The sequence below is a fragment of the Nymphalis io genome, chromosome 22 (genome assembly GCF_905147045.1).
Source record: "Nymphalis io chromosome 22, ilAglIoxx1.1, whole genome shotgun sequence".
Taxonomy (NCBI): Eukaryota; Metazoa; Arthropoda; class Insecta; order Lepidoptera; family Nymphalidae; genus Nymphalis; species Nymphalis io.
Genome location: NC_065909.1, coordinates 5,726,019 through 5,740,810, shown reverse-complemented (window position 1 = coordinate 5,740,810; position 14,792 = coordinate 5,726,019). Strand labels below are relative to the sequence as shown.

The 14,792-nt window shown below is 29.6% G+C and overlaps 1 protein-coding gene across 1 annotated transcript; it reads right to left on the bottom strand.

The window, feature by feature from the left end:
* Positions 1–37: 37 nt before the first annotated feature.
* Positions 38–8,799, bottom strand: LOC126777234 (BSD domain-containing protein 1-like). Its single transcript, XM_050500226.1, has 9 exons — positions 8,661–8,799; positions 7,855–7,951; positions 6,840–6,956; positions 6,168–6,225; positions 5,784–5,881; positions 4,704–4,915; positions 3,789–3,911; positions 3,530–3,609; positions 38–3,449 (listed from the first exon to the last, which is right to left on the bottom strand). Exons 1-9 carry the CDS (start codon positions 8,669–8,671, stop codon positions 3,112–3,114), a joined length of 1,134 nt encoding a protein of 377 aa, XP_050356183.1. The 5' UTR covers positions 8,672–8,799; the 3' UTR covers positions 38–3,111.
* Positions 8,800–14,792: the final 5,993 nt, after the last annotated feature.

Below are 14,792 nucleotides of genomic sequence, written 5' to 3'. Positions count from 1 at the left end.
TTAAAAAATTAAGATATAAATAAAAAATAAAAAGAAATACAATTTTTAATAACTTTTATTCATATTCTTAATATAATTATAATTTACACAAACATAACGAAATCTAATGTCAAATTCAAATGACAGCTGTGACGTATCCTTTGCTTATAGATAGAAATTATATCCAAAAACATATATAATATATATCATGTGTATTGTCTTCATGTATACTTCTAAACTATTTTCTTCTGCGAACGACAAATATTAGCTGACAGATTTAAGAAGACTAATTAATACCATCGAATAAATGAAAATGGATATCACACTCTTAATTTATAATCATAACATTCTAACAATCTTAATTATTTATCGTTTAAATAAAGCTAACATAAAATTCAATATTTATGAAATAATTGTTATTATGAAAACAATTATTTTCAAATAATAATGTATATTTCCATAGAGAAAATTTTTATAACTGTGTGTGTGTTTCAATCATAGACATAGAGAATGGAGACATAAAATCTGATTGATTTTACATATAATTTGGTTATTTTTTTTTTGCTTTTCTTTGCCTGCAGTTTGTTTGCTACTTAGAAATTATTAGAGTAAGAGAAATAACATTATATAATATATATAATAATGACATAACGCATTGTTTCATTTAGCTTTAAGAATATAACGCACAAATGTTTGTCTCTTTTTAAATTTGTCAATTTATTTAAGCTATTAGTAAGCTCACCTCTATGTCTTCGAATATGGTTTGGAATGGTTAATATTTGTTGTTTATGGTGTGATAAATACGTACACCTTTCAATACACTCCTTTCATTTCATAATTTCCATTTGTTCTATTGGACTTTTCCTTCGAAATTACATATTGATTCAAACTTGTTTTATATTATTTTTAATTTAATGGTATAATGAATTTTGTTTCTAATAGGAGTCTACGCTATTCAAGTTTTGGGTTAATTTCAGACATTCTTTTGTTATATAAATATATTCAAAATATCCTTTTTGACACATTTTGGTTTTGTTTAGTCATTTCATATTAAATACATATCAATGTATTAAAAATCAATAGTACCAATAGTTAATTTATCGTGGAAATTAGGCATAACATTTTTAATCTGTTCATAAATATTTTTATATATGCTGTCTCACGGAATATTCAAATATAACAAAAAAAAAAAAAAAAACATTTCCGAACAACAATCAAAATGTTTTCATATAATTTTAAAGGTGTAACTGTAATGTAATTCCATAATATGTAATAACAATAAAATATATAGAATCTATAGTTGAAAACAATAGAATTTGTAATAAAAATATACAAAAAAGGATAGAATTTTAAATTTTGTTACATCAAACTAAATGATTAAATGGATATAAAAGAAATCACACAAAATAACGCATGACGGTAAATTAGTTTTTAATAAAGGGATCCATTGTCAAATCCGTTTAGAAATCTGTTTAAATGCAATATAAATCGTTATCATATAAAAAATAAAACAATCGTATTATTTTATTGATTTTCAAACGATTATCTAGTTAGTAAGTCGATAAATTAACTTGTAATAAAAAGGCAGTAAGATAGGTTTGTTTGTGTCGAATAAATACGAAAAATCGTATAATCAGGTCCGATAATTTTTTTTAAATAATTTTAACTAAAAATATTAAAATAATTAAAAAATACTTTTATTTAACGTGGTTCAACATGACCTTGAATATAAAAATATAAGTATCTGCTTAAATGTTTTGTATGCAGTTCATTTTAATTGAATTTTAGAGTCCAGTTTCTAAAACGCCAGCAAATAATTTGACTTTATGATTGTAATTCGTCTGTGGCAACCGATGACGGAATAGACGACGAATGAGCGTGCAGTATTTACTTAATTTGATTTTGAATTTTAAAATCTGGCCGTTAGTGATTGGACATATTTTAAATTTATATTCGAAACCAAAAATAAAATTTCGTAAACAGATCATTATGAAAAAATTAATAAAACATATTAAAATTTTAAATCAAAGTTACAGAAAACAGTGTTTTTTGTTAGACGGAATACATATTGATAAGTATTGCTTATCGATTACATGCAATATTGTCAAATGAAATATTTTGTTAAAGTTTTACGACCTTACTTATAAACGTTGCTTAGTCTCGTTCTAGCATCATTGAATTGTCATTCGAAAGAAGAAGACAGAGCATTGTTTAACCATCTAAACAAAATTTATAGGTGAAGCAGTTCTTTTTAAAAAATATTGATGACGTTTCGTTGAATCGAAAGTCAAATATAAACTATTAAATTCTCTCAATCCTTCAACTGTAATTTCATTTAAATATCAGTTAGAATCAAAACTATTTTTTTTTTTGATATCGAAAATAATAAAACTAATCGAATTATATAGTAGTTTAAAATAAATCAAAAGGTTTTTTTTAATCTGTAACTAATTGCCTTTTAATTTATTTATCTAACGCTATAGACATTATTGTATGATTCGTTTCATTTCGATGCTGACCATACGCTTACATTGTATTTAATATTAGCGTGAATGTGAACATATTCAACATTAAGCTAATTTTTAATTACATGTTCTTCAAAATCTCATAAAAATCTATTTATTTTTTTAACGATACATTCCAAAAAATATTATTCAAATGTCATTATTTCACTTCCTCAACGTCAATTTACAATTACAAATGACACATCTGACTCCCTTATATACTATTTCTACCGTTTATTTATATTATATACTTTACATGTATATAAAACCCTATTTTTATCGTACAAGCGATACTATAGAATAGCATACTTAGTATAAATTATACTGTTATGTAATAATAGGGCTGTGTAAACAATAAGATCAGGCTGAATGAGGCATTATTTTTATATATCAGTGTTGCCAGTGTATAATTGTGCATGGGGTTGCCAGTTGACATTATAAAAAGTATATTTTGAGCTTCTAATCAATGCATTCTGATCATACACGTTAAATACTTAATTAGATCTGATAATCCTTTTTACCGTCTCTTTTAGTCCCTTGCATTGTGAACGGGACAGGTATATATTATATTTATTAGTTCTACATTCCATTGCTATTTCAGTGTATATGTAGAAATATACGCTAACAATCAGGCTTTTTGCTGCACCGGTTCTTCAATTTCAAACTCCTTCTCCCAGCTTTCATCTGAATTGGCACTCGCATCGTCTTTAACCTGGTCTTTCTCACCAAAGTAATCTTCTACCAAATTATTGCCACATTCATCTGTTTTCTTTATTGGAGATTTAATTTTATTTTTTTGTTTTTTATCCGTCTCGTTGTTTAGTTTGTCTCTGGTCTCCTTGTTATTGTTTGTGATATCTCGTGTCGATATTTTGTTCAATTTCTTCGAGGCTATTTCCTTCTCATACTCTTCTAGAAGTAGGGTCTGCTGTTCTTCTGTTAGTTCTACGTCATTTGCGAAATCTTCTGCGAAATTTAAATTGACGGTTGACGGAGTGAATCCTAATTCTACGTGATAAGACTCATTTTACTACTTTACTACTTACCATCATCCCAAGCGACGACATTGTCTATGTCTTTTTCATTTGCTTCTGTGTTTATACCGGAAAGTACTTTTTTAGGACTTCTGTAAAATAAATTATTATAGACTTTGAATTTATTAACCTATTTTTATGACAAAGTAACTGAAATATTTGTGTTTTTATATTTTATAAATATGAATATTATTAATATTGTTATTAATTGTATTATGTTTTCTTTTTTAATTTCTCAAGCCATAGGTAAAGAAAAACATTTAATACTAACTGTTCTATCGGTGTTTGTAGCGGTAGATGAGCTAGCACGGGATCCGTGGTAGGCTCCTCAAGCGGCTGTTTACGAGACGCAGCCGCCAGACGGTCCTGCAGTAACGCCACTCGGAACAGGTATCTGGAACATGATTGAATAGATTAATTCCCTGAGAATTTGGGGAAGTTGGATGGTCCACACTGCGCAGAAACTCGGACCCTAGATAAGCTCTTATTTGGAACCCTCAGGACCGTAAGTACTGTAAGGACCCTCAGGACTGTAAGGTTGGCTGCCACAAGCAGACCTGGCGGCAGGCCAGGACCTGGAGCGAAGTAAAGCGAGCTTCCCAAGACATAACGGAACGGCGAAGACTTGCATCTGCCCTATTTACCGTGGGCACTCAGGATTCGAAGAAGAAATTTACTAACTAAAAGGTTGTACTTGGATTTTATCTAGAGATCATTAATTCAATAGGACAAAAACTATTGAATATTCACTAGCCATGTGAATGGCTAATTTGTTTTTATAATTTTCTATCTTATTCTAGAAACTCTGCTTTGAAGTAGGCGATTTTAATAAATTCATATTGTTCATTCAAGTCTGTATTCGCTATTCGGGCTAATTTGCTTACAATTATTCTTTCGTAAAAATTATTAAAAATACAATTTTAAATTAGCTGTAATATGTGAATATAGAAGATCGTGGGCTTTTTGTAAGCATGTTTCAATGTGCTTAAAGTGGTTTTTTTTCATTGAAAAAAATGTGTCGAACGATACATCTGCCAACCGTGTGTATCCAAAAACACAACCTGGTGTGTTGGCATAAACTTCAAGATCTTCTCCAACTAGTAGAGGAGACCTTTGACCAGCAGAGGGTAATTTACAGCCTGTTACATATTAAGTCTATTCTTCTAAAGTAGGATTTCTTTCGTACCTTTCCCAGAACTCCTCGTGCGTAACAGCATCAGGCACTAGCTTGTCATACTGCGCCTTTAGCAATGGGCTGGACTGCAAACGTCGGATCGCTGATGACGGTGTTATAATTGTTTCCGAGTCTTCTAGACTGGACCGCCAGGCTTCAAACTCAGGGCTGTAGGCTGGTACTATGTATGTTGCATCAACACGCTGGAGGGCTTCAAGTTCTTTCTGTGTTGAATGATAATAGAATGTAAATAATTATTTTTGGATTATTATCAATGACAGATCAGTTCACAAACATTTGGCAAAATTTTGAATCTTATATAATTATTAACATAAAAAACATTCATCATCATTCATCATCGTTTTTGTTAATCATTATTATTATTATATTTGGAGCGGAAGTAATAACATCACTATTACCTTCAATATCTTAAAAGACATCCTTTATTTAGTATAGAAGCATTAAACGTTGATTGCTAAATGATATATTACCATTGGTTCGGAGAAGAAAATAATCTGATTTGAATGGCCTACTCTATTAACTCATCACCTAAATATCTCGATAGTTAATCATGTAAGCGAAATCGGATTATATAATAACAATAATATTATGAAGATTAATGATTCATTTAGTTACAGTAACAGCCTGTCAATGTCCCACTGCTGGGCTAAGGCCTTCTCTCCCTTTTGAGGAGAAGGTTCGGAGCGTATTCCACCACGCTGCTCTATTGCGGGTTGGTAGAATACACATGTGGCAGAATTTTAATGAAATAAACCACCAGGCCATCTCGACTCTTTCATTTAGGTATAGGCAGATATTCATGTAACATTATATATTTGGCTTTTGTTTATTTCAAATGGATTGGCGGACTGGTAAATGGGCCACCTGATAGTGATCACTACCACCCATAGACATTGGCACTCTTAGAATTATTAACTATCGCTCACATCAACATTATCAATAACCTTTGAGAGCAACTTGATCAAGATTGAATCAAATTTTTCGTCAACCCAATATAAGATACAAAGAAATTTTATGTCATTTGGTAAAAAAAGAAACATAATATACATAGACAATAATTCCTTATAATACCTTGTATGTGGAGAGCATAGTCGTATCGCCCGATGAAAGAATCACTTCTGTATCATCTTCGTCATCTGGCTCGGGGTTCAAAACTGTACTGACTTGGCCTTAAACAAAAGAAAAAACTATATAAAATTCAGTCCGGTGTGATGGTTTGCTAATACTATCAACATTCAAAAAATTAAAGTAAAAAATAATTATTATATTACGAATACATAATATGAATATACAATTCATTTTTGAATTGTCATTTAACAAAAAATATATTTAAAACAAGAATTTTTATTTGGATTTTTGTTCTTCTATATAAATATTTTATTTCTATCCCTGTGAAGCGGGGACTGATAACTAGCAGTATATAAATTAATTTATATACTATTATATAATACATACCAATAAAACTACTGAAGCTTTTCTTCATAACATTAGCTGGCGATTCAGGGACATCCAACTGAAATAAATAAATATGTATATATTTCTTTTCTTATATTCTTTTTTATCTACTTTATTCCATACTCTATCCTTAATGAGTGGAGTTTTTTAACTGAGCAATTATTTAACGAAACATACAGAATTGTTTAAGAAATTTTATAATTTGTCAAAAGAATTATTACACTATAGTACTGCCTTGTACATCTTTACAGAGAATTTGTAAAGAATCCATGGGATGTCAGACACTTTGTGCGGTGGTTATATAGTCCAATAATGAACTTTAAATCTGTGTTTATGATGCCATATCGACCATCATGAGAATCTCAGAAGATGTTAAATATCCAAATTAGTGGTAATTAAAAGAAAATATGATTAAAGACAAACAATATTTTATATATTGTTGTATGGAGTTATTTAAATAAAAGCAAATTTTTTTACTAAAATAAATACATATATCAACTTATTATAATAATAGTAGGTATAGCAACAAAGTATATACTGTATGGGTCACACACATAAGGGCGGAAAGGAGATGAACAGCAAAAAAGATGTTCATGCATCTTAAGTAGGTGTTATCCTTATGCCCATACATGTATATAATAAATATTAACAAAGGGAAGTTTGAGTTCTTACCTTAAAAGTTTTGCCAATAACATTTGAAGTAGAGCTAAACACATGACTGGCTTCACTCTTGACAGCTGTTCCAATCTCGTCTAGATCCTTTTTGACCATTGTATAAACTTCCGCTGACTGAAGCAAAAATATAATATAAATTATAATATACCAAATAGTGGAGCACAGAAGGCTCAATGGATAGAACATTTGGATCTTAACCGAGTATCAAAGGTTCAAATCCAAGCAAGGACAACTGAGATTTCACATCCTTAACTTGGTTTGTTATTTAAATGTGATTCATCTAATGCTTAGCAGTGAAAAAAAGCAATTTGAGGATACCTGCATGTGAAATGCAGATGAAACGGACTTACATAATATATATATGAATAAACCAGCTTGCTCTGGAACAACAATGTGGTTGAAGTTTACCTTCAAGCCTATCCTTGAGAGGTCATGAGACTGTCAATGTATTTTACTTTATTTTACTAAAATTATATAAGGATTCGACCACAAAAATGTGTTAAATACGTTCTCGAAGATTATTGTTAGTGTTTTTATTAAAAACATTGTGTACAATCTATAAATTAAAGATTTCCATGTAAAAACATAACTACATGGAAGATACTAAGTTTTTGAATACATCTAAACTAACATATGGATAACAAAATATTTAGACATTTATATATGGTTTTAATAAAAAAGGAGATATGTCCATTTAAATAAGCTTAAATATTACTTATATAACTAGAATGTAAGTTCGGTCTTAAGCTTAAATGTTTAAATTGGTTCTTATATTATTACTTTTAATACACTTATGCAACGATGCATGTATCTGTGAACATATAATTTGGTTATATTTTATTTTCTTAACCAGAATATACCATTCATTCAAGACTTAAATATAATTGCATAACTGTAGAATTTGTTTTTTTACAGCCGTAAGTATGGTTAAGTTTCTTAAATGAAACATTATTTTATATATTTTCTAAGCTATTGAGGTTTATATGAAGTTTAATTACTTTTTTAATTTTACCTTTGTTTTGGCAGATGATATCCACGAGTCCCACCAGTTACCAGAAGGCTTTTCATCTTGTGTCGGAGAACTTGGATCGTTGATATTCGGGTCGCACCTTTAAAAATAGTTTATATACTATATGTCATTTATATAGTGTCTGTTATTATTATAATTGTATGTATAAATTATACAGTAACACAGTTATCTATGTTACTAAATGTAATATTTTTGTGTCAATAATCTAATTCCAATCCTTTTAATTTTTTTTTGCAATTAAGTCATTGATCTTATGTGTCATTTTAAAAGATTGACTTATTCATTACTTTAACAGTATTAGATAGATAGAAATCATTTTTAACAAATCTGATCATCTTATATTTTTATTTGGAAAGGGTAGATAAATAGCCCAATCAATCACGATTGACCTATTTTTATATATAACCATTTGATAAGATTATAAAAGTTGTATATAACATAGAAATTCAAATAAACTTTAAGTTATTAAAGTAAATTCAATTAATTTAGGAAGTATATTTAATGCAACTAAATAAAGGTCATTTGTTAAAAAATACGTAGCACCGTTATCAAGATAAAAAAAAAATCTTATAACAAGCAAAGAACATAACATAGCCAATAAATTGGATACACGTTAGAGATAGCTGTTTTGTAGCTTGAAAAAATAACGAGAATTTGGTAGGAAATAATTAACCTATTTTGTTGTTTCTGGTTTAATATATATGAGAAGTCGAGAACAATGTTTATTTATATAATATCTTATCTGAAAACTTTGTTGTCTTTAACGAATATTAAATATAATCACTTACTTTTCAGCCATGACGTTATGATTTCTGTGATTGATTAAACTAAAAATTTACATGGAATATAGCGCAATAATGAATGTGTGAATGTTTTTGTTTTTACACGAAATTTAGAAATATTTTTGACATAATTTTGTTTGCGTTGACATAAGGTTTTATTTTTAATCTAGGATAACTTTGCACAGACAAAATATTTAAGAATGTTATACATATAAAAACTTAATGTATCAAATATTATGTAATAAATGTTAAAAAATTCATTTCAATTTAAAAATATTTGAGTTAAAAACATTTTAAGTATTTAAAGTTAAAAAAGAAGCATCGTCAAAAATTAATCGTTTCGTACCTGATGAACGAACTGGTATAACATTTCAGATTATATCATGTTTTAAAAGATTCAGAAATTAATTAAAATTAATTTATAAAAGTTTTAACAAATACGTATTTGTAGTCATTTTTCACATTCAATAAGAATATGAAATATTTTTATATTAATTGTTTAAAATATCAACTTTGCTTCATGAACAATATTTTCTCAGAGAAAATTATTGATACAACTTGTTAAGCTAAGAAGTAATTATTATAATTTGTCTTGCGAAATATTAATTTACGTTGCGAAGCTGGGTATCGTTTCAATCTCTCTCGAGGATTATTATTGAATGAGGTATTACAGGAATACTTTTATGTTTCGCGAGCTTAGCGCTAAGATATCGGTATTATGATAGGTATAGGAGTGGCGTGTTTGTTTTAAACGTACACTAGGCTAAATAGAACTTGTGTATTAATATACTTCTGTTTCTTCGTAACATTATTTTTTTAGATGGTATCTAATAAAAAAGGATTCGATTTAATTAAGTATTTATATTGTTATTATATTTTATTGTTATATATCGGTTCTTATTTCTTTTTTAAGGATAAATTTATTTATTTATGTTAGAATATTAATATTAAAATCAGAAATATAATACATACACGCTTTGCATAGTTATTAAAGTAAACAAACGCTCGCATTTGGACTGGATAAGTATATTAATCGGAATATATGTTTGAAAATTAAAATGATTAGTTTTGTAATTTTGTACAAAAACTAAGCAAAACTTGCGTGGAGCATTATACTAAATTCAAGCACTCCCACTGTTAGTTTTCGATCAGATTCGGTTTGCCTTTCTTCATATTATTAATAAGAGCTTGCGAACCATGCTTCAACCAGGATATACAGGCTGATGCAAATATTTTTTAATTACAAAAATGTTACACACAATAGCGTCTAAGACTATAATTTGACATATATTACTTAAAATTTGTATTTGAGTCGTAGATAAGATTGAGATCATTATAGACTGAGAATTAAATAATTTCTTAGGCCCGACAGTATGTAAGCAGTTCGTAGGTTTTAAATATTTCAACTCGATACAATTGAAATAGGTATAAAGTTAATTTGAAATGAGGTTATCATTTAGCAAATCTAATTGCTAAAACAAATTACAACATCCTGTTTATAAAAATCTGAATGGATAATCCCTCGCTGTAATAATACGCCGTGATCGACACGGGCCGAGTTCATCGCTCAATCAGATGACGTCACACTCGTGACGTGCCACGCCTCGCCGAGAGATGGCGCTCGACGATCGACTAACGACCGAACTTGACTAACCCTGTCGCTGTGTGTGGTTAACTTAGGGGTTGATAACCCTTTGACAGGATCTGATTTAATTGCTGTTGACATTATTAAAGTAAATAAATTTTCGTAAAATATAAATCTATACAGCAAATTAAGTATTAAAAGGACGTAAATGTCCCATGGCTGGGCCAAGGCATTCGATCCTGTAACGAAGATGGATTGGAGCTTATTCTTTTTCGGTGTTGTACTGTGTCGTGGAGTATTTAAATGTGGCAGAATTAATCACGCAAATTTTCGCACGTATTCTTCACGACCTTTTTTTAGTTCTGTACTTATGGATGGACACAAGATCAACGATTACCAATTTTTTAAGCAGTTTGCTATTAGACCTATTGGGTTAGACTACGTCACCGAGCGAGGTCTGAGACTCAAGTCTACTTCCACTTATAGACTCAGAATACTTACCTTCTAATCATAGATTAAGACCCATGTGTTCTATCTACTGAGGTATCAGAACTCTTTCACATCTAATCCAGGAAAAATCACACTAATTATTTTAAATGTGTTACAATAATAATACGTGTAGGTGTCGCCTGACCGATTTGCTCTTAGTTTCCGTAAATCAGATAAAAAATTGAATATTAATTATAAACAAGCAAGAATTACGACTAGAAATCATTTTTCTTTGATCACTTTTTTAGTAGTCTATTGCGTTCTTTTTAAAGTAAAACTGATTTAAAGGTTTTTGTACCATTCATGCCAGCGTTACCATAAACTAATGTTTTTATTGCAATACGCGAGATCAAATAGTTTTTATAACAGTCATGAGAGGCTGCAATTAAACTTTTTTGTAGCAAAAGTTGGGGATGTGGGCAGTAATTTGGGGAAAAATGGAAATTAGCGTATTACGCAGTTCAATGTTGTTATTGCTTTGTTTTGCAGCTTAGATTTGAAATGTTAAACACAGTTACGTTTACTCCAAATGTTATGTATGATAATAATATTATTAATTGTCTATGTCACATATCACTTTCTGACATTTCACGATCGTACTCTGTGATTAATTTCGAGTTCGTTCATACGTAATAAAGTTGGTGTATTCTGTAAGAACAAACTAAAAACTTAATGCAAAAACGATTGTGACATTGATTATAATAATTATAACATTTCAAAAATACACGCATCAAAATAGTATATTACCATAAGTCGGTTGTCAAAATTTCACGGGTGTGTAATTATGTGAGCTTTTAAAAAATAACAGGCCAGCGAACTTAGAATAAGCGTATGTAATGCGCATACACTTAAATAGCTTACTCGGTATATGACAGTAACTACAGCTATTAACATTTAATCTGTTTATTTTCAACTCATGTAAACGCATTCTTACAATTTCTGTTCCCACATCAACTATCAAAATTAAATATCGTAAGTCTTCAATAACTCCCCACATTATACAATTGTACATACAATTTATAAGCTTGATGCCAATGTCTAAGGGCTGAATTACTTGATGTTATTTTTGCTTCTTAAAACGTTCTGCTCAAATAGAAAAAATTCAAACGTTAATAACGAGTAACTCATGTATTCAAAAATGTGTATATTTTTGGGAATTTATTAGTATTAAATTATATTGTAATTATAGGTTGGAATAATTATAATAAATTTCATGCACCTCTTTCTTTAAAAGTACAAAAAAGTATATAAATAATAATTTTAATGTTTATGTTAGTATGCTGTTTTTAATGTTATGTACAGATAGGTATACATATTAAACATTAACCACAATCAAAGTTTGAACATGAGCTTGCATTAATTTTTTATCTGTGCCCATAAATTTAAATTATATCTTTGAAAAATAATGCTTCATAAAAATGTATGATAAATAAATGCAAACATAGTTTACGCATTTCATATGAGAATAAGAGCAACTACAGATTTACTTGTCTGTTCTTCTCAGTATAATTTACATTCGAACCGATAACCTTACATCTTATTTTATCCTGTAAAATGACAATTTAAGTTTTTTTCTATTGCTGAAAAAAATCCTCTCCCCACTCGTTCGTCGGAGATCTGAAATATATAGCAATTCTACTAACAAATAATCACTTTATCACAATCGAATCGAAACTTAAACGTCGCCGTTTAACAATTGTCATTTTCAAATAATATATAGTTGCGGTTCGGTCGAAGTTGGATCGGTATAGAATCGGCAACGTATCGTTACCGTTTTATTAGAATTGACTTATTTCTCGACAACCGTTCACAAGCGTTCCGTTCTACGTTTGTCATCACGTATGTCATGTAATACGTAATATAAAATAAATTTTCATTTGAATATTAATAAATCTTAGCTTAAATAATAGCTCAATGAGAGCAAGGTTACCTGGAACGTTATATTAAGTGCAATGCATTGCGATTGTTCGTTGCACCGCGATCGTTTTATTGATTGGCAGGAAAAATCGTGCTTAGTACAGAAGGGTTAGTATGAATTATTGGATTGTAAGACAAACTGTTCTTAGTTAAACTATTAAAACTAAAATGATGATGTCCTGACTGATTTCGGAAACAGTCTAGCCAACTGCACGAACACGTTATAGTGCACAAGTGTGTGCGCAGTCTTTATTCCTCTCTATCATCATGTTTATTTCTCAAGCACACAAAAACAACTGTTTTAGATTACTAATAGAGGCAAACAAAATAAACACAGACCAGTGTTATTATTTATAAATATAAAAAGGTCCTACCATTATGTCCAAACAAATTGAAGTAAAAATGAAAAGGAATATTAATTGATAAAAAAGAATTAAAATACATTGAATGTAAAAAAACCACTTTAAAATATATATCTATTTGAATACTTTCAATTTATTATAAATTATTCTTATTATAAATGTGGTCACACTACAATGTGGGCGCAACGTGGGTAAGCGCATCTCTATGTGATGTACATTAAATTTGATTGTTCCTGCAACCTGTGCATTCGTATAGATTACCTGAACAATTTAATAAGTACAATATTATGCATTTATTTATTAGCTGTAATCTTTCAATATAGTCAAGTTCCCTTTTAAATGCTATTTAATATCAGATATAAATAATCCTCTAGTTTTCTATAATGTTTTCTTAATTTTTGACTTATGTAAATGATTCTTATGTTAAATAAATTATTGTAATACAACAGACAACCTAGTGAGTTGTAAGTAACGATTGCTGCAATTTATTTATACGAACCAAATTAATATTATGAATGTAACTTATATTATGTGTATAAGGAAAAAATATTGCCTTTTATTTAAATCACTTTACGTACAATATACATCAGAATAAATTTAAATTGTAAACGGAATAAAAAAAACTTTAATAAAAATTACACATAACAAAGAAAAGCCTGTCTCATCGGACCGAGTACCAGGAGCACAGAGACGCGGCGGCGGTGGCCGCAAAGAATGTCGTCGTTGGATTTATGCGAGTGCTCGCAACCGATGACAAGTGGACAGAGACCGGCCACTTCTCTACGCGGAATGCTCGTCTGGTAGTTTTCGGTATTTAAAGTCTTCCTGGTCCTTTCAATAAAAAAACCAGTATGATATGTGTACCTAATTAAAAAATAAATACCATTAAAATAATTTTATGCAAAATTTTTTAGCAAACATATATTTTCAGGCTAAGCCTATATAAGTAGTGACATACATATTTATTTTATACGACTACTTAAGTCGTTCCGATAATAAAAATATGTTTTTTTTAACCTGTTTAAAGTAAAACCATATTACTAATATGGTTGGTACCGAGGCAATTTTTTTTTAATTTTCAATTTATGTGTATTTCATCCGTATCACTCAAAGATGAACGAGGTATGTTTAGGGCACTCTTAAATTGTTACATCTCCACCAGTATTCATCCAGTCAGCCCTATAGTGCGTATTTATGCTAAAATGGCGCGCGGTGGCCCTTAATAAACAAATGACGTTGGATTTAAGGCCGTGCGTCGCAATTATTTTGCTATTTCGTTGCAGCCGAGGCGGCTTTTTACTTTACATGCTTACATGCAATGGTGATAGCTTCTGGAAGTTAAAATCTACTTTATTAGGGGCATACTACGAGTAAAGCATCTTAGTCAGTTATTTGGCGTTCAATATAAAATAACTTTAGCTTGCGACAATTAGGTACTTCTTATTAATATTAATCAGGAGTTTAATATATATGTGTGTGTGTTATCAGGTTTAAAGTGTTGCTCGAAAACATTGACAGGATTGATTTTTGGGTGTGATTTAATATAATAATAATAATATATTTATTTAAGTAACAAGACCCATATACAAAATTACAAAAAAAAATAAAATAAAGTAAACACTACTATCTACTACTTATACAATTTACTGGTCCAGCTGAAACTTTCCACCAGCGGTTTATAAATATACAGTCTAGACTGTTAGCAACCATGATTAGAATTTTGTTTGAGCTGGTCCGCACCCTGTGAACCAAGGATGCAGACTTTTTTCGCATTAATGCGTAAAA